General features: G+C 41.4%; 1 protein-coding gene across 5 annotated transcripts in view; it reads right to left on the bottom strand.

The window, feature by feature from the left end:
- The window catches only part of rnf220a (ring finger protein 220a), a 163,361-nt gene that overhangs the window by 24,299 nt on the left and 118,582 nt on the right, over nt 1–20,480 (bottom strand). For 4 of the 5 annotated variants that reach the window (XM_030751804.1, XM_030751803.1, XM_030751807.1 and 1 more), the window contains exons 3-6: nt 16,704–16,833; nt 9,119–9,170; nt 5,513–5,608; nt 1,768–1,810 (exon numbers count right to left, since the gene is read on the bottom strand). In XM_030751804.1, the coding sequence (XP_030607664.1) occupies nt 1,768–1,810; nt 5,513–5,608; nt 9,119–9,170; nt 16,704–16,833 (321 nt within the window). Of the gene's footprint in view, nt 1–1,767; nt 1,811–1,950; nt 2,234–5,512; nt 5,609–9,118; nt 9,171–16,703; nt 16,834–20,480 lie in introns of those variants that run through there. The other variant, XM_030751808.1, reaches the window with a different exon arrangement.

Here is a 20,480-nt window from a genome sequence, read left to right as displayed (position 1 = left end):
GCCACATTGCTTCAAGCTGACTGGAAGGCAACAGTAACTCAAATAATCACCCGTTACAACTAAGGTATCCAGAACAGCATCTCTGAACACATAACACCTTGAAACAGATGGGCTGCAGCAGCAGAAGACTGCATGGGTGGAACGGGAAACTGGGATCATGGACATGCTGACAAATCTGCAGCAACTGTGTGACGCTATCATGTCAATATGAGCACCTTGTTGAATCGATGCCACGACAGTCCTGAAGGCAAAAGAGGGTCAAACCCAGTACCAGGAAGATGTACTTAATAAAGTGGCAGGAGAGTGTATATCAACACATACCCCCCTGTTGTTCAAATATGCCCAAGATATCCTCCCCAGTATTTTAGATACATTTACCTAGTGTTTAAATATGTGTTTTCTCTTTTGCAGCCATAATGTACTTTATTCCAGGTCCAGCAGCACAAGTGGCCTTTCTGAGCTGCCACTTCATTATGTTTTTATACAGAAGCTAAAACAGTTAAGTTCACTGATAAATCTCTTTTGTTTCCCCCTTTCAACATTACGCTGCCCTCGTGTCAGCTGAAGCCACAGGGGGTCAACAACACCTCAGGAGGAGTATTCAGCGCACAGTGTGGAATTTTCAGACGCAGCGCCAAACTCCAGGGATAAAGTACTTTTTGGAAATACTGCATTTCTAGTGTTTGTCTTAAATTAAGAGACATGAATCAATCATTAGAAATATAATATATGCAAATGATATAAATGTCATTCATTCTGGGGAAACAAAGATGAGTAAACAAACTAAATTTGAACGTCTAACACAAAGAGAATGAGTTTATACTGCTCAGCGGGAGGATAGGACATCTGAATTTGACTGGTTACTTTGGTACATACTGATGTCTGTTTCAGTGATGATGTACTGTGTTTAGTTGCAAACACTGTATATGTTTGTGTTTTACCAAAAGGACATATGTAAGTTATTCAGCTATGTGCAGCAGGCAGCTCAAAAATCTTTCAAATGACTTTTTTCTGTCTTTGAGAATTCTATAAATTCCCGTCAGAGCAGCATTAAGTTGTGTTTAACAAGCTCCTGGGAATGTACTGGTAAACATAAAAAGCCCAAAGTGGGGCTTTTAAGAGCTGAAAAGAGCTTCTCCCATAGGAATAAGATGCATTTGGCATATTAAAAAAAAGAAGACATTCTATAATGCATGTGTCAAGATACAGAGAGGCCAAGTTAAAAAGAAAGCCCTGCAGAAAGTTCCTAAAGTGTCCCAGTAAAATAAGGGAAAGTTTCTGGAACACCTCTCTTTTTGGCAGTGAAAAATGCCAGTGATCAAATACACAAAGGTTTTTTTTAAGCTTCCTTAAATCAGAGCACACATCTGCCAGCAATGATGAAACAGCAGGTAATCGGTTATATCATAAAGAACAGAACAAATGTGCCCCCTATGGCTTGACTCCTGTTCTGTCACAATGCTACACACTTCATGTATTTATGAGCATTTAGTTTCATGTCCCTTTCACCTCATTTCTGCATTAACTTTTCATTCAGCTGTGCCACTTCACAGCTACAGAAACTATTTGTTTATTCCTCCGGTTAACTGAAACTCATCAGTAACATCCGAGTAAATCTGTATGATTTTTCAGGACCTGCGTGACCAACAAGAAATCTGGGTGCTGTAACTGACTCCCAATAAGGGCATTCACCTCAGATGTATCAGTTCTGGGCCACATATTATATAATTTTAGAAATATTAAATCACTAATGAGATGTATACATACCATTCAATCTCGTTTGCCTGTTTGCCCGAACTCGTAAAAATGTCTGCAAACAGAGGGAAAAAAGACAGAGCAAACACCCGTCAGATGATGAGGAAACATTATAATGTGCTTACAAGTACTAGTATAACTGCTTATAAAGGGATTGCTTTGGATGCTGAGGCTACTGTAAACAATCCAGCGTACTTCTCTCTTGTTTTCCACCTCCTCCATGACTGTGAGCTTTCTGCCACAGCTCCTTGAAGAGCCGCTAAAACTCACCGCTGCGAAGTGCCGGGCTGAGTTTCCAGACTCCGAACATCACTGCAAACTAAACACTTTGTCTACTTATTCATACGGATGGAAAAGGATTGAAAGTGGCGCCCGTATCGGTAAATACAACACATTTTCGACGCCATATTGGCTTGTTTTGATCATGTGACCGCGCTGGAAACGGAAGTATGGAAACGTCACTCGTTGTTTCGCATCTGGGCCGCTAGGGGGAAGCAACGAGATTCCTTCCACGGTCTCGTCTCATGCAGAAAGTGTGATTTACACCAGACCCAGGACAGACAGCTATTGTACAGCTACTCTTACTACTTTTCTTTATACAGGCTGCTAAAAACAAACAAAACAAAAACCAAAGTAGAAAGGAAAGATTTTATTTCAGAAAAGAGGGCTCCACACATTTTGAAGCGTGCTTTCAAAGCCTGATTTTGGAGTTAGTAAAGTTCAAGGGCTTTATTGGCAAATGTAATTAACTTATCAAAAGTAACAGCTCATTCTACTGACTGACTGTGTGCACCATATTTTATATTTATTACACTGTCGCATTGCTAGTACTAATTAATCATGTTAAGAGCCCCTCCAGTTGTTTAAAATCAAGCTTATTTGGGCTGTTCTGTGCAGGATTTTACATTGTTGTATTGGGAACTTGAAAGCTGCAAAGTAGACAGAACTTCCTTTGCAAAGAGGTCACATGCTAAAAAAAAAGATTACTATATCTTTATCATTACATTTATTTAAATTCTTATAACTCACAAAAATGTAACTGTATCTCCCTGTATTTATAAAGGCTACATCTAAAAGTACTTCAAGATTGTACTTGAGTGAATATACTTGGTTACTCCCATTGGTGGAGAAAAAACACATATCTTACATTTATCTGAGTGAAGCTGGAACATTTGAGGTCCTAGTTGGTTCTAGTAAATTCCCTGCTCCATTAAAAATAATGGTCTTTGCAATAAAAGTATTCTGAAATTTAATAAGTGAAGATTTCTCTATCAGCTTCCTTCTCCTGCAGACTGTCTGCCGCGGGTCTCCTGGGATTCAAACCCACAGGCCCGCATGTCTTTAACTACATGCTGACTAAAGCACTCGCAGTTATGGATACCCTCCCTTTGACGCGACGACAGTGAACAGGCAGTGGTTCGGTCCTCACCGCCGGCCCGTAGTCTGTCAGCGGGAGTCATCAAGCGGCCGGGCCTTCACCTGCTCCCCGTTGCTTCTCCCCTCCCCGCCCACACTTGAGTTATAGGCCTGCTCGCGGCTCATCGCCACTGCTACGGTTTCATTATGATACACTCACTGAATGGCTGCAGATAGGTCAGGTTTTTAGACGACATGAAGAGGCAGACTGACAGGCAGAGAGGAGGTGGCAAAGTCTGCCATTATGCTTTATTTTCAGGGTGCTGAAAAGAGTCACCATTGACTTAATCATTTGTATAATATAAGGTGATTTCAGCAGTTTCACTTAATGAGAAAATCTCCTTTATTGCTATAAGGTCTTTATGAGCTGTGTCATCCTGAACGTATGGATGTAACGTCTGCATGGACTTAATAGTTCTTATTTTATGGTGTTGAGGGGAAGCCCACTTAACCCCGAGATACATCATGGCTGCAGGAATTACCCCGAACAAACTTTGATGAATTTAAGAGATAAAAGCAGTCATAGTGACACCTGAGATTTAAGGAGATTGGCCTGTTAGTCAACTTAACTGCTGAGGAGGCATAAAAACCCAAATCTACCATAATGTTCTGCTGCACTGTTATATGTCATAATTATATTCACGTGATTTGCTAGATTGTTAATAAAAACAAAAAAGAAATGCTGAGAGAGTGAAATGCATTTCTGTCTGCAATTCATTCTGATATCAGTGGCATCACAGCAGCAGAAAACAAGAGGAATAATCCCACCTCAACATCCAAATCGCTGCCTTTTAGCAGAGTTTCAAAAATCACATATTGGAATTCCTTATTAAACATGAAAATACTGATGAACAGGTGCTCTAAAAAAATAACACTGATGAGAGATTTCTGCAAAGTGTACCATATACAGTATACCGCTCAAAAATAAAATAAGAAAACACTTAAATCACACAGCAGATCTTGATGAATGAAATATTCAAGTTGAAATTGTGTAGGACTGACATTGTGTAGTTTGTTGAAAACAAAAGGACGTAGAAACCAAAATCATCAACCCTCTGATGGTCGGATTCAAAATCACACCAAAAATCACGTGTTCATGTGTTCCTTTTATGAAAATGTATTCAGCAGCATGTTTTTCACCAGGGGTTGGCTGCATAGTTAACCAGTCATCACAGAGCCTACTGCGTCCAGTGGTCCAATAGAAGCTGGTGTCAGAAAGAAGGATTATCTCAGGTTCGCTCACTGGCTAACGACTGGTGAGTGACATGTTGTTAGATAATAACGCAGATGGAAACTAATTTGTGTGCAATTTGAGTACTAATAAACAAACTATTAGAGCCTGGCCAGTACAGGATTTTTAAGACCAATATTCATACTGATATTTACCAGTATTAAAATCCCATATTCTAATATGTCAGTTGCTATTTTTTTCTTTTAGACACAAACAGATTTCATTTATTTATTACATTTATTATGTACACTTATTTAATTACTCGTTTACACTCTCCTGGAATCGGATCAGCTGGGTGTTGGGTCAGCTGGTTCAAAGTTGCAGAGTGCTGTGTGGCAGACAAACTATGTCCACATTCACATTGCTTTTATCATTTATCAGCCATTATGATGCTGATACCAGTAGATCAGCAAATAGCTAATATCAGCCCGCTGATAAATCAGTCGGGACCTAAAAACTATTTACATCACAACTTCATGAATTACATGAAAAAAAGTATCTCATTTTAAACTTCAAAGATGTGGTCATATAAGCTTTCCCGTGCGTACAAATCATATTACATTTGCCCAGATGCCCTCATTTTCTGCTGGCACTTGAATGCAGCATCCATTTGTGGATTCAAATGGAGCCGTGAACATAAAGAGTCACAAATCTCTGCCCACAAATGTCACACGATCCACCTGTGCATGCTTTTAACAATCTGTAAATAAATAAAACTAACTTTTAGATGTTTGTATGCACAGGAAAGGACACTTTTTTTAAAAGAAAAATAATCTGTGCAGAAATTTTTAATATTTAGTGAAGCTGTGGTGCTCAAATTGCTCAGTTTTTATGTTTAGACTCCTTTGTGAGTTACTGAAATTATACATATTTTGAAATTGTACTTTTAACTTGTAGAACACATAGATCATGTAGATCACATACCTATATTTTGATACTAATTTCTGAACATATTGTGACCTCTTGTGTATTACTCTTGAAGTAAACAAAGCCAAAAGAACAAAAATGATAGAAAAAAATACTTGATATCCTGAATTTGTAGCTATCAGGAAATTGCCCTTGTGTGTGTGTGTGTGTGAGTGTGTGTGCGCGCGCCCCTGTGTGTGTGACCTGGTATCTGTCGGAGTGGTGGGCGTCCTCTGACGACAGGGGTGAGACCACAGGTGACTCCCCCTCACGCTTGATGTGCACCGACAGCAGCATGGACTAGAAAGGCAGAGAGGAAGAAAAAGTCGTTTCTATGCAGATGATCTTGTTATGTTACCATCTCTGGGACAATGAGCACACATGAACTTGTCCTGCATGGGAATAATCAGTAAACACAAGAGTAATGCTGTTCCACAATAAATTCAGATCTCGGCACAAAAGCATCATTATCAGATAACACTCGTGCACCTTAGCTTGAGGCTACGTGAATTTAATTGAGTGGTTGTGAGCTATGGGCAATAAATGCTCTGGAAAAAAAAAGCAGTTGAAATGACAATTAAAACATGGAAAGTGGAAGAAGTTCATTATATAAAGCAGTTAAAATAAAATCACTGAAAGAGGTTGAATATTCAGTCAGTGTGGCTGAGAAATTGAGCTGAAAGTGTCAGCTGCAGTGAAAGTAAGCAGTTCAAGTGTATAAAATGAAGTCAATTAAAAGTAGTGACAATGAAAGAATTTTTAGGGGAAAAAGCAGGTGACGTTTCATAGGTGCGAGAGCTGAAAAGGCCCGAAGCATCAGAGCGTGAGCAGACACGCGTTTATCCCGATGAAAGCCGTTAAGGTGCAGATGGAAATGGTGGAATTCAGCTGAAAGCAGCTACACTCAGTTTAATGTGTTACATTTAAAGCTACTACTACTGAGTGTGAAACACTGCAAGAAATCAAAGAAGAAAGCAATCTGTGCATTGAATAAAATAACCAAAAGTAAAATATATTACATTCTGAAGTTTATGTCAGCATTACAGCACATCTGCTGGATGGAAAAGGGAACAGAAACAGGAGTGGATCTTTACCCTTGGAGAATTTCAAGAGTGTTATTGCCACAGATGCTGAGAGAGACATGTCATTGATGATGACTGTAACCTGCCTGACTTTGTCTATAAAATCCCTTCCACTGATTAGAGTTAATGTTTATGGGATGTTAAGAGGAGTTAGGGAAGAATGAGAGATTGGAAAGAGAGGAAGAGGAGAGGGGGAAGCAGAGGGAAGGGTAAATATCTGAAAAGGAGGAGTTTAACTGTCTGACATTACGGGACACTGCCTGTCCATAAATCTGTCCCACAACACTTTGCGAAGCATGCTCAGTCTTTCTCTGGCAGAGACACACACACACATATAAAACAATATCCTCTTCTAACCCACTCTGTGACAAAGACAGTCCAGGGAATTCCACCGAGGAACCGGAAGGTACAAGACGTGAAAAAGAGAGAATGGGAGAAAGGGGGAAAAAAAAAGCAATATCACTTTTTTACAAGGCTTAGCCCTGACAGAGCTGTAGCTCTGTGTGTGTGTATGTGTGTGTGTGTGTGTACTTGTGTTTTCATGTGTTCCTGTGCCTTATTTTACAAGGCAGCTATGAAATATTTGTATTTACAGTCGGCTCCTATTAATCAAGCGGAAAGGGGCAGAGCAGAGGCTTAAGTGCTTGACAGCAGTAATCTAATAATAATATGTGAGAAATGACCAACCTCCAGTGCTGCCACAGTAAATTGGACATTATGCATGGTGCTTTTATGCCTGTGTGTGTGTGTGTGTGTGTGTGTGTGTGTGTGTGTGTGTGTGTGTGTGTGTGTGTGTGTGTGTGTGTGTGTGTGTGTGTGTGTGGTCTTTTCTTCTTTTATCCAGGTTTAAAAAGGTCAGGAATCATTTACCCGAGGGCCTTCTGGGAATATGCTTAAGTTTTATCATTACAATGTGACATTTAACAGTATTCTACAAAGAAATTATGAATGAAGATCTCCCTGAAAATTTGGTCTTTTAAACCAACCAATTAAATCAACATGTAAAAAGGCTGCCTCCCAAATAGTCGTGTTTAAAGCTCCAGTTAGGTGAGTCGCTCATGGGGGAAATATCAGAAGTCTAAATTTGACTGTGAACAAAAATGCCTGTTTACATTCCAAAAATTATAACATATTTAATTTGTGTGTGTGTGTGTGTGTGTGTGTGTGTATGAGAGAGAGAGAGAGCGCGTTCAAGAGAAAAGGACTTAAATTTGCTCAAATGCACATTGGGTGGTGCGGTATCTCACATGTGTAGGTACGGGCCTACAGATATCACATGCCCCCCCCCCCAACATTAGCTTAGTGAGTGGGCCCAATACCCCATGAGTAGATGTGTTGAGGTTAATCTCCGGTTTAACACAACTGGGTGATACAGACCAAGCTGGGGACAATAACAACAGGCCCACGTGCTTCAGACTGGCCTTCTCCATTCTCTATTGCCTGCTGCTGAATACTAAACAACAGCAGTTCGATGCGCAGTCACGGCTGCAAGGGAAGGCCAGCACTCACCCCTCAACCCAGCATTGTCTGCCTCCCTCAAGTACAAGCCCACCCACAGGGCTGTGAAGGGCTGCTCTAAGCCCGGGTCAGCACCCGAAGGTGTAAGGGAATGAAAGCGAATAACCCGGATTGTACATTCTTCTGTGAGTCAGATGCACGTTTTCCTGCAGTCGGGCGTTTGACTTTCACCTGGTATTTAGTCAGAAATGAAAACAAATGTGGAGATGAATGAAGAACTTGATGACTTTAGGGATCTTTTGAGGGAACACGTATGATATACTTTTAATTGTGTGAGGTTAAAAAGGTTCTAATACATTGCTGTATTATTGGGCTGCACAGCTGTGGTCCATCATGGTTAACTGGGCACTCGCAGTATAGAATATATAACCACCTATTTTTGATGTATTTCACTCTAACACAGAGAAAAGTTGCTAAAGCACACTCATAATCAACATAAGATCTTATACTTTAATTCTGGGGGCTCCTAACAGGCTGGAACACACCCATATGTTTCAACCTGTGTTTCAAAAGCAGAGGGTGAATACAGTAACGTGCTATAATTTGGTTCATACCTGTGTAATCATGGCCAGGCCATAACAAGAAACACAGTGCCACGATCTGAGATGAGTCCTCCACCATGATAAACAATTTCTTTCCTTTTCTCCTCCTATATATAGTCATTACAGCCGGACTATTATATCAGGTCTTTTGCCAATACAAGATGTCAGAAGCCTTTTGAAAAGGTCTCAGCCAGATGAAGACGCAGAAACAGTAAGAAACTCTTCTTGACGGGATCATGAATCCGTCTCCCTGCAGTTTGATCTCTTCTGCCTTTTATTTCTGCCTGCGTTCTCTCTCTGTCTCTCTAATTGGAACAACCACAGTACAGTGCCTCCTAGCGCTGCTGCCCGTTGGACCAAGGGAGGCTGGTTCATGTTTGTATAAGATGTAAGACAGTACAGCTGGTTTCCCCTTAGTGCAGCAGAGAGGAACAGAGACAGTAACAACTCTGGCAGCTGGACAGCAAAGAAAGTACACTGCATCACCTAAAAAGTAGGTATAATATTATGAAATCTAACCAAATAAATGATGTGCAGCTTTTTTTTTTTTTGTCCATAAGCTGGGCAGAAATTGCAGACTCTTTTGACTTCTATCTAAAAGAAATCTCACACAAATTACACAATGCCTGTAAACACATTACTACATTAAATACTGAGGGTGGGCTCACCTTGGGGGTTCCTGGAGTGGTCACTCCATCCTTTGGTGATGGGTTCTTACTGCTGCAGAGAAAGAAGACAGAAAGGAAGGCAGTGAGCTGAGATTATTCTGGTTACATGTCTTGTGCGTGTTCACTGACACACAAGTAATATCTGTGAATTTTTACCAGGGATTCACTTGAGATCAGTTTATTAGATTCTTGTTAATGTTCATTCACTTTCATCCATCACTCTTCTATTTTCATTGACCCGTTATAATACTAATAAATACAGCAGAGCATGATTACAGACGTAGGCAGCACACACTTCACTCAATTCAATTCATCACACTCATGCACAAATTGTGTATATAACAGATGTCGCAGTGATTTGACTTGTCAGCACAATCAGGAGATATCAGGACATATCAGGAGGACAATCAGGCAGCATGTAAATATCACAAGGACAGAGGTGGGGTTGGTTGCATAGAGGCAGAAGCCTGTGTGGCATTTTTTGGTAATGAATGACAGGAAAAGCTTTTATTCTTCAAACTCAGACATATTATTTTATTTTGATCCCTTTTCCCCTCCCCTTTACTGACCGCTCTACTCTCAATTGATTTTTTTTTCATTTTGTTTTTATTGCCCTCTCTTCCTTCTCTTCTCCCCCTGCTGCTTTGTCTGCCTCCCCATCATTCTTTCCCATCTTCTGCCTCTGCCATCCCCTGTCTCTCACACTTTCACCCAAACACAGAGATAAATTTCTCCGAGCTTCACAAATCCTTGTGACAAGCTTGCCGTTGACGAAGCGAGACAGGGTTGTCATGTTTGCTTTGAGACCCTGTTAGCTCACCAGACCCTCTTGGACACGCAGACGCATACACACACACACACACACACACACACACACACACACGCGCACACACACACACACACACACACACACACACACACACACACACACACACACACACACACACACACACACACACACACACACACACACACAGTCAAACAGACAGACAGTGGCAGACCATGGAGGGAAGGGAGCCTAAAACTGATTTGCGCACAACCTCTAATCTGACAGCATGCCTTGGTAGACAAGGGATTTCCTTTTTCAATGGATGGATGGGTGGGTAATAAGAATAAGAAGCCTTATTTATATGTCACTTATCTGAGAGAAGAATTTACAAAGTGATGCACAAGGAGGTGTAAGAGCAAGACAAGGGCAATATAAGAGCGGTGAAATATAATGCATAGCTGCACAGCGATAGGAACGAGTGGAGAGGGTGATGGATGTGTCAAAGTGCAATGGAAATATATTTTCCTATAGAGAGTATGTGAGGCGGGGTGTAGTTCATGTTGCTGTTTAATCTTAAAAAAATAATAATTCTGTGCATTATTCTGTGATGTCATGGGTTTTCTTAGCTCGGGTTTGGGAGCTTTTTCAGAGCATAGCTCTTCTGATTCCCTCAACTTTACCGTAACGCAGCATCAAACTGCAGCCTGCAGGAGCATGGCTACCTTCTGTTTCAAAGTAAAACAGAAACTGAAATAATCACATCTTTTAAAAGTGAGTATGGTTTATTAAATATGGCCAAGCTAGAATGACAAAGAACTGTGGTGGATAATTAGCCTGTGCAAACACTGTTAACTAGCGAGTAGACACAAAAGATGATCAATGGTGGTAGACGAAGATCGTAATCTAAGTACAATTTTCTTTATATTGAAACTAAAAATCTATACTTACATTGATCTGACACATATACTGTATATCACAACTGGTGAAGTTACGCTGGCTATGTCCATCTTCTACATACAGTCTATGCTCCTATTTGTGGTAGGCTTCTGTTACTGGATACATTTACATCAGAAATATTTTAACCTTTACAGCAAACCAGCAGGATTTTGGTACACGATTCATTCAACTTGATTCAGACATTTTTCAAGAGATAACAACGCAGGGATTAGAACTTAAAATGTAATACAATCTATAGCACAAACTTGCAAATTAAATGAAAAGAAATAAGATTAATGAGTAGTTATTAAACTAATACTAGTTATTAGTTGTGATTTTCAATAATGTCTGATTCTTTTTGTCCTGAGATGACTTAGCTGAGTAAGTATGCATGTGTCTCACTGTGCAGGATGGGTGTCTGCTTATGTATGTCTTTGCGGATGGTGGACGCGTATGTGCATACCTGTGTGTTGTTTTGCAACTCTGTGTGTAACCATGGATCAGCTGGCCACACCTCCACCAACAAAGAGAATAAACACGGGTGACACAGTCAAGCTGCCGTGTAATGCAGGGGAATCTGCCAACACCCCACCACCACACAGTCAAACACAGACACACACACACACACATGCATACACACACACACCTCTCTTACCCTCTTTTCTATCTTTGTCTCTGTCATCTCTCTCTCTCTCCCCTTCTCCCTCTATCGCTCTTTTATTCATTACCTGGAACCTCTGCAGAGGCATCAACAATAACAGCCAACTCTACCTGCTTGTTGACAGTGTCAAACAGCGACAAGAGAAGGGGGGGGGGGGGGGGGGGGGGCGAGAGAGAGCAAGACAGGACAGCAGTTGCATGTCTGCCACGATGGGAGAAAATTGCCACAGTGACAGAGGGGGTGATAGAGAGATGAAAGGGGAATTGGGGAGGGGGGGGTTGAAATGTGAGGTGAGAGAAATGTGGTGAGGGAGAACGAGCGGGCAACATAAAGAGAGACATCGCACGAGGGAAAGATGAAAGGAGACAGAAAACTAGAGAAAGAAAGAGAGGGAGTGATGGGAGAGTTGGTGTGCTGCCGCTTCTTCTCAGCGCTTCACACATCTGTGTGCCCAGTTCTATGAATTTTTGATAGCGAGGGTTATGGGACTAGAAATTCCAGCTGGCTGCCATGTCAAAGCAAGGAAAAGAGTGTGGAAATGAGCAGCAAAGCAAAGTGAAACAAACACGCCAGACAAGCAGGAGGAAAAGGAGGCAAAGAGGAATGAGAGATACAATTTAAAATGTGTTGCTAATGAGGCATGTGTAGGAGAGAGGTAAGGGCATGTTGGTGCCTCAAACAAGTGGTTGTTATAGTTTTTCGTCTCACCACGTAAACCAGATTCATACAGAACATGCTCTGAACTAGGTTATCTAAAGTTGGGGGTAAAAGTTAGGATCATAGGAGGTGTCAGGTGGTGGATCAAATGTACCATTTTGTTGCTTACCATCTACAGTAAAAGCAATATTGGAAAAACCAGTAGTGGTTAATTTAAAAATGTTATTATTATTTAGTTCATCACCATAGTTAACAGTGTCTAAACCTTGCCTTTTCACTTCATCCAGCTACACAGTTTGCCTATGTAAATCCATCCATCCATCCATCCATCCATCCATCCATCCATCCATCCATCCATCCATCCATCCATCTTCTTATCCTGTTTAGGGGGGCTGGAGCCTATCCCAGCTGTCATAGGGCAAGAGGCTGCCTATGTAAATATGTACATTAAATACAGTATAAAAAAGTTATTAGTTATTTATTCTGCAATCATTCCATGTGCTGAACCTCTTTTGTGAAAGATTAAAAGGACACTTATGGGTAGCTGTAGCTCAGGAGGTACAGGAGGTCTCCTACTAATCGGAGGAGACCTCCGATTAGTAGGAGATATTAGTAGAGTTGGTAGTTTGATTCCTGGCTCTCCCAGTCCGCATGCCAAAGTATCCTTGGGCAAGATATTGAACCCCAGTGTCTTGCGCAGTATCAGTTGAGCAGTGCTCAAAGTAGAAGAGTAGAAAAGCACTATATAAGAACCAGTCCATTTACTTGGAGACTATTACCCTTCCAGGAGTCTGGGACAGAGACAAAGCTAGAAAAAGAAATCCAGGCTTTTGAGTCTCACATGGAACAAACCAAACAAATAGATTCAACAGCAGTTTATGCAGCAACTCAAAAGTGTCTCTTCTAAGTCCCTCTGATGCTGGTAAACACAATCAATTTACACTTGAAGGTCATCTTGTTGCTCTGCACCAAGTGATTATGTGATTTGTTTGGTGCGTTTGCATTTGCATGAAATATTTACTAGAGGTAGGACTGGGTGATGACTTTAATGTCAGTGCTTTGGCCTGCCTGCCAAAGCACTTTATAAACTCTGTTTTCAAAAGTGCAATTTAAATACAGCTTATTTTTATTATTGTTATTGGTCCAACTTAGACGTTAAGTTATTCACTTTTGGAGTTCCTCCAGAATCAGATCTGGAGCCAGGTCCAGGAATATTTGATTCTTTACCAGAGACGGGGAGAGACAAATTTAGCATTTTATATTTACTAATACATATCAGCTTGAAATAAGAAAAACTAGAAAACATTGTTATCATGTTTGCAAGAAAACATAGCAAACTAACCCAATCCAGATATCCTTCTGGATCTGGGATCTTAATTCATGTATGGTGTGGTGGGAATTTTCAGCCTTGTCAGAGACCTGCAGTGTCAGATTGCTCTTCCTGTTTCCCTTTAAGGTGATGGGATGTTAATTATTGCTATTTCACATTACTCAGATTAGATGCACAAGACGTTCCAACAGCAAGATCAGCCTTTTATCCTCTTTTATCCTTTCGCTGGTGCTAGCAGTACCACTTCAACTCGGTTTGAACAGTAATTTGGAAGGAATTCAATTCACTAAAACTGCCCACTCACCTCCATCCTGGTTAAATCTGCATCAATCGTACACAGGGAGAGACATACTGAATTTGAGTGACAGCCTAACACCTCCGCTTCCAGTCAGAGGGTGCAAAGAGAGAGAGCCAGTTAAAGATGAATAAGTCTTTTCTTGGTGGGAGTTGGATGGAATAGATGCAGGAGAGAATGGAAGGATGGTACTAAACTCAAGATACTGATTGCTTTTTGCCTTTTTTGTGTCATCTGGCAGAGAGGTGGGGGCTTGAGTGGAGGCAAATTGATTATAGTGGAGGAGGGAGAAGAATGGGAGCAGAGGTGAGGAGGGGGCGATGGGGTATGTAGATTACTTTGCCTGCCCCAAGCCACCTGACATGTACAGGGCATGATAGATTTCCATTTGCCAAACTCTGTGTGTGTGATTTCGGTGCCTAAACATGAAAGGCTGTGTCCTATGAACAAGTGACACAGCTCCCAGTCACAAGAGAGGACACAGGCTGACAGCTGTAATCAAACACTTGTACATTTACATGCAGCAACATCAACTGGGAGAGAAGAGGAAAAAGAAAACAAGTAGAAACACATGCGACTCAAACAGACACACACACACGCACACCTTCGTTTCCATACCCACAGTTCTTTTATTCAGCGAGTGCTGCTCGTCATTAAAGGCACATTTACTGCAAATTGGACCAAATTCCCACTGTCACTTTCAATAATGGCAGCTCCCATGCGGAGAGCCAGAGAAAAAGAGACACAGTGGGTGGGTGTGCCATTTAGAATGGGGTTAGTTTTGTGATATAATGCACACAACACTTTCTGTTTCATCTCCTGTGTACATTCCTTTACACCATTCACAGATACAGCGGCAGCGCTTTTCACAAAAATATCTCCTTTCTCGCCTCTCGTTGTACATTGTGTGTATGGCTCTAACGGCAAGCAGGTAAACCAGCCAGTTGTGACGTTAGCCACAATCCCATCTCAGCCCGGGATGATGCTATTTCCTTAAATGGCTGCGCATGTGTGCGTGTGAGAGACAGCAAGTGGACGCAGGATCCAGGCTTCCCAGGGCTAGAATCTCACACAGCCAGAGGGAAGGACAAACTACTAACCTTTATTAATTATTTAAACACACACAGACACCTTGCCATATTACTAGATGATGCATGGCTCCCATGCTTCCCTAGAGGTCCCAGCCACATCTCCAGGCTTTCTGGATGACAACTGAACCATTTCTATCCACTGATGAAAGCTCTGAGATGTGGCTGATAGCTCAGGAAAAGAAAAACAAAAACAAAATTTGGTTATTTATACAATAATGTCTTACATCTGGCTGACATTCATTTGGAGCCTTTCCTTCATCCTTTTCCTTACATCTATTTTTCATTTACTTCTTCATAATTATATATAATTACACAGGAATCCCTCTCTGTGCATTAATTTCTCCATACATCGTGAGTCTTTAATGGCTAGAACTGATTTAAAACCCTTAGCATAAACACCCACAGCCATGGCAAAGCCAGATCATGAAGAAATGACTGAAGAAACACAGATGGGGAGGAGAAAAAAAAAGAACAGTTAAGGCCTATTAAGCAAAGGAGAAAAAAACACAGAGCATTAGGATTAGTAACAAGAGAGGAGGACAGAGATTTAAAAAAGAGAATAAAACAAATAAAATGAGGCCAGAAAAAACAGGAGGGAATGAAGATGAAGCGGTACTGTGTGTGGACAGAGAGAGAGAGACAGGAGGAGGGGTGCACACAGTGTAAACGGTGGGTAAATGAAGTGTGATTTCCACGTGGGGTGACGCTATCTATTGCCCTGTTCCTTCAGGTTAATGGGTACTATCATAAAACTGGGCCGCTTAGGTGGACACCGGGTCACACCCACACACAGACCACACACGTAGGTACCCACACAAAACCAGACGCGTGGTCACGGTGAAATATGGATCCTAATGGTTGCGTTCCATCGTTAAAAGGGCTTGGAGTTGATTTATCCCTCGTAAAACAGCTCGTGCAACTGCCATGAGGGAAAAAAACGGGGGCAGCAGTGAACTTGAGGTCACAGGTTTGAATCCTAATCCCTGTAGGAAACACTTAGCTTTACACTGACAGCACGCTTCTGCCTTTTATGCAGATTTATGGTACCAAAATCTTTGTTCAGAATAAAGAAAAAGGGTCAGTGAGCTTGACATACAATCTGAGTTGAAATACAGGTGATAGTAATACCTAAAAATTACCCAGCATCAACCAACATATCCTGCTGATATGATTCATGTTATCTAATTTAATGAAATTATGAGACATTTCAATTTGTTAATTGATAACCTGACTTTTTAGGGCAATGTTTTTTGCTTCCTGAGCACAAGTTAGATTACAGGATTCATATTACTTTCATTGATCTGTTTGTTATTGCAGGAAACCTGGTTTAGCTTAGCTTAGCTTAACTTAGCATATAAACGTATTCTTGTGGGTTGATACTGTAAAGTTGAATAGGTTTTCTGAAAGGTTGTTTATAGCAACTGCACTAAAAGTGAAGCTAATAATCCAGGTTTGTAACCAGTTAATTGCTAAAGAGAAAAAAGGGATGTTTAGTGTCAAAGATATTTAAATAAGACTCTAATGGAATGATAGGAAGACATGGTTGATAAAGATAGCTAGCTATTCCCTCATTTAACCCGAGTTAAACATGTCACATTGGTACTTTTTATTTAATACACATATATGCATACCATACAATCGTATTTTAAGTAAGATAGATCTGAAGCATGTCTGAAATAAAGTATTCATTTAAGACATGCAATGGTTTAAAAAGGCAAAAGTACCCTGAAAACAGATTTCATTTCCTGTTGGTTGAGACCAGAGTTACAAAAATGACCAAACTTTAACCCATATATACTCTTGGAGTCATTTTTTTTTTTTATTTCAACTTCATACACAGTCCTACCTGAGACATATGGTGGCTAGCCTCTCTATCTCTGTCTCCATGTGTTCCTGTAGCTCTCCAGGCCTGAGCAGCACCTGGCAGATGGGACAGACTGGAGCCTGGCTGTCATACAAGGACATCTTCTTTTTACCTGGAGACACCAATGAAGAGGAACACACACACACACACAATGACACGAATATCAGTACAAGTGGTATAAGCACCCAAACTTTGTTTTCATGCATGTACATGTGGATTTTGTTTAATTATACAGTATCAGAATTCAAGTTGTTTTTTTTTTTAATTACTATTATTTTAAATACTGCAGCATCCTGTGGTTGCTGTTCTGAAAAGTGAAGTGAGCGTAGAAGCACCTTAAGAGGGACAAGGGGCAACTTCTGTGGGTGCAAAAATAAGTCCTATTGCACTATGAGAAAATAACCCTATTTCTCATTTGACTTCAGTGAGCATTTTCCAAAAGAGATCATTCAACATAATATTCATTTCATAAAAATATTGTTCCTCAGAGTAAAAACATGCAGGGTATGCTTTTGGAAATGACCACATTATGATTGACAAGATGCTAGAGCATGCAGCGGCCTTGGCCTCTCCTACACAAATCTCTACGCATGGAGTTGACTGACCTATTCTGATGGCAGCGAAGCAGAATTTAAAGAGTAAAAGCAAGAAAATGGGTTTAAGAAGGCAGCAACACCTGTGCTAGCAAGCACCACACACCACAGTATGTGTTTCTGGATTACACACTTACAAAAGAAGGACTAGAGTGCTCTACAGTATCCATTGTGTAATGTTGCTCTCAGGTCAAAGCAGGAGGTGGTGTTAGAAGGGGAGTTAAAGAAGTGTCTGCCATGGATGAGATAATGCTGGATAGAGTCTGCCAACACTACCTCACTTCATTGTCCTTGATCAGCAGGGCACAGGGTGGGGCCCACCTGTTTGTGTGTTAGTGTGCGCGCGTGTGTGTGTGTGTGTGTCATTGTGTCCCATGTACGTGTTGGAACATGTGCATTTTGCATGGTGTAGTCTGTGTTTGTGCATAACTTTGTCTGTCTGTTGACCTGGCTAAAAATACCATCTATTGAAATCATATCAGTGCTTAGAGTCGGAGGACACTTCCTGGTTTCCTGAATAGCCAATCAAATAGTTCTTTTTTTAGCCCACGAACAATAGGCTCCGCCTCAGCCAGGACATCCCGTTTAGACTGCTTGTCACCACGGCAACAAGAGGACCAGGTACAGGGGGACTCCCCATCGGGCCTGTCTTTGGTGTGTCTTTTTTTTAATGCGCAAACATCCACACACACATCCACATACACACACATCCAGCCCTCGGGGGACATTTATCCTTGCTCACGTATTGGTCTGTCACAACAGTTTCCTGCAAGAGGACACATCATGATACAACTAGTAAAGGGACACGCACACACACACACACACACACACACACACACACACACACACACACACACACACACACACACACACCCGCCTTCTCAGAGCGTGTGTATGCATAGTAGCTTCCCATTCTCCTGAACTGCTGCTTAACAGAGCCCAAAGCACTGAACACGTTAAGTGACTTTGAAAAATAGGTAATCGATTACCTTCTCTCTCTCTTTTGCTATCTCTTTTCCACACGTATCCTCACACCCTTTCTCAGTTTTTAATTTTGCCCGACCATCCCTTCATTCTTTCTTTCATTCTTTCTCTATGTGTGCTCATCTCCTTTATTTCCTTCTCTACCTTATTGCATCCTCCACCACGCTCCTTTCAGATATTTCCCTTTCCCTCCTTGGTTCTCCATCGCTTCTTTTTTCTTCTCATTCCCTGCACACCTCCCTCTCCCCTTTTATTGCTTTGACAAGATAATTTGAGTCATGCTGAGGCCGTCGCCATCCGCCACAGCAAACAAAGAAAGATCCAATCCCCGTCTGCAGCCGATGGGGCGCTTTCCATTCTGCAGGAGACCTGGAGGTCGTGGACGTACACACAAGACGTGCACACAAACGCGTGTTTGATTATTGTTGAGTCTGTGCAATGTCAAAAAGCGGAAATGCTCATTTTGTACAGTGAAAGTTTACTTTTTGCATTTCAATAAGAAGGCGATTTTCTTTTGAGCTGTGAAAGATTCTGCGTGAATGAGACTTTTTTGTACCGGTAGATTGACGATAAAGACATGTGGCTGCACGGCGATGACAACAGAAAAGCAACAATGAAAAGCCAAAGTGGAAGAGTGATTGGGTTGTGGGAACTGGTCTGAATTCAACCGTTTTTGCAAGAACACCAGAACCAGCACATTAACGACAAACATATTCCTCAGACATGTAAATTATACTGCCTCTGATGTGATGGAATAAACGCGGCCAACAACTTACATCCACCAGACATGGAAATTGCTGTCACCAAAACATAAAAGCAGCTCTAGATCAGCACCATATAAAATCCACCAAATCAATCAATCAATCAATCAATCCTGCATCACAAAGCATTTGATGAAAAACTGGGGGAATGCTTTGGTTGCAGTTGTTTAAAATGTACATTTTTTTTAAATAGCTTTTATATTACATGTTTTTTGATTTTCAAAAGATTTTTTTATAGCTTAAAAACTGTGTATTAACCACCAGTGAGTAACTCAGACTTTGTTTTTGTCATGTCACCATATGCAAGTTGTTTCAGTTACATAAAACTTATGACATTTGCAAATTAAATATCTTTCAGCGAAAACAGGCAGCAAAGTAATCCGAATGTAATGCTGGGCAATGTTTACTTGACCTAAAAATCGAGTTAAATCAAAAGAGCCACCGACACTTTCACTCTTCATCTCTTTCTTTCTTTTTTTAACTTCTTTGCTGTCACTGTCTCTCATCCTTTCCTTCCATTTTTACTTCTTCTGTCTTTTCCCTTTTTTCTTCCTTTATTTTTCCCCCCTCCCTGTCAAATGCTCCCTGAGGGAAGTGAGTGATGGGGAGAGGCGAATGGACAGATAAATCCTGGGGAGGAGGAGGAGGAGAAAAAGAGGAGGAGAAGCGGGGGTGGGCGGGTGGGTGGTGCTGATGTGATGCGATGTCGCACACCCGGCTTGTCAGCCCCTTAAAGATGATTAATGTCGGGGCAACACACAAACACGTGTGTGTACCCACATGTCCTGCTTTAGACTTCGCATGCTCAAACACACACACACACACACACACACACACACTCGCCCTGTGGTGTAACAAGAGAGCGTTTAATCTTGGGTAGTACAGGGAAGGCACCAGAGCTGCTGAAGATGGGGGGGTGAGAAGACAGCTGGACAATAACAAGGAAATAGGGCTGACAGGACTTTTTAGTGTTGAGATTCCTCAGTGAAGCACAGGTTGGTTGCGCAAACGAGGGATGAATGGATGGATCAGGAGAGCAGAGTGAAGGTGTGCATCTCCTTGACAGCCATAATGGAATATAGGCCTGAAACACCCCCCCTAATGTGCCAAGATGGATCATCTTATCTCTGACTTTCTTTCCCCTTCTCTCTCCCTTTCCCAATCCCTCCATCTGTCTTTACGCTCCTTTCCAGATCACTCTCTCTCTCTCTCTCTCTTTTCCCCTTCTTCCTCATTTCCCCTGTCACCACCTTCCCTCCTTTTCATCTCTGTCACTTGAGCCAGTTAACGGCTCTCAGTGGCTTTGTTCGCATCACAAAACAATAAGTCACCGAGCTGGCAGGAAACATATCCTCTGACTTTTCTGATCGCCAGTCTGATTTATTTACTGACTACTATAACGCCCACATGACACTTAAGCT

Source organism: Archocentrus centrarchus, chromosome 17, assembly GCF_007364275.1.
Source record: "Archocentrus centrarchus isolate MPI-CPG fArcCen1 chromosome 17, fArcCen1, whole genome shotgun sequence".
Classification (NCBI taxonomy): Eukaryota; Metazoa; Chordata; class Actinopteri; order Cichliformes; family Cichlidae; genus Archocentrus; species Archocentrus centrarchus.
Note: the sequence above shows the minus strand (reverse complement) of the source record. Positions and strands in the feature narration are given on the sequence as shown.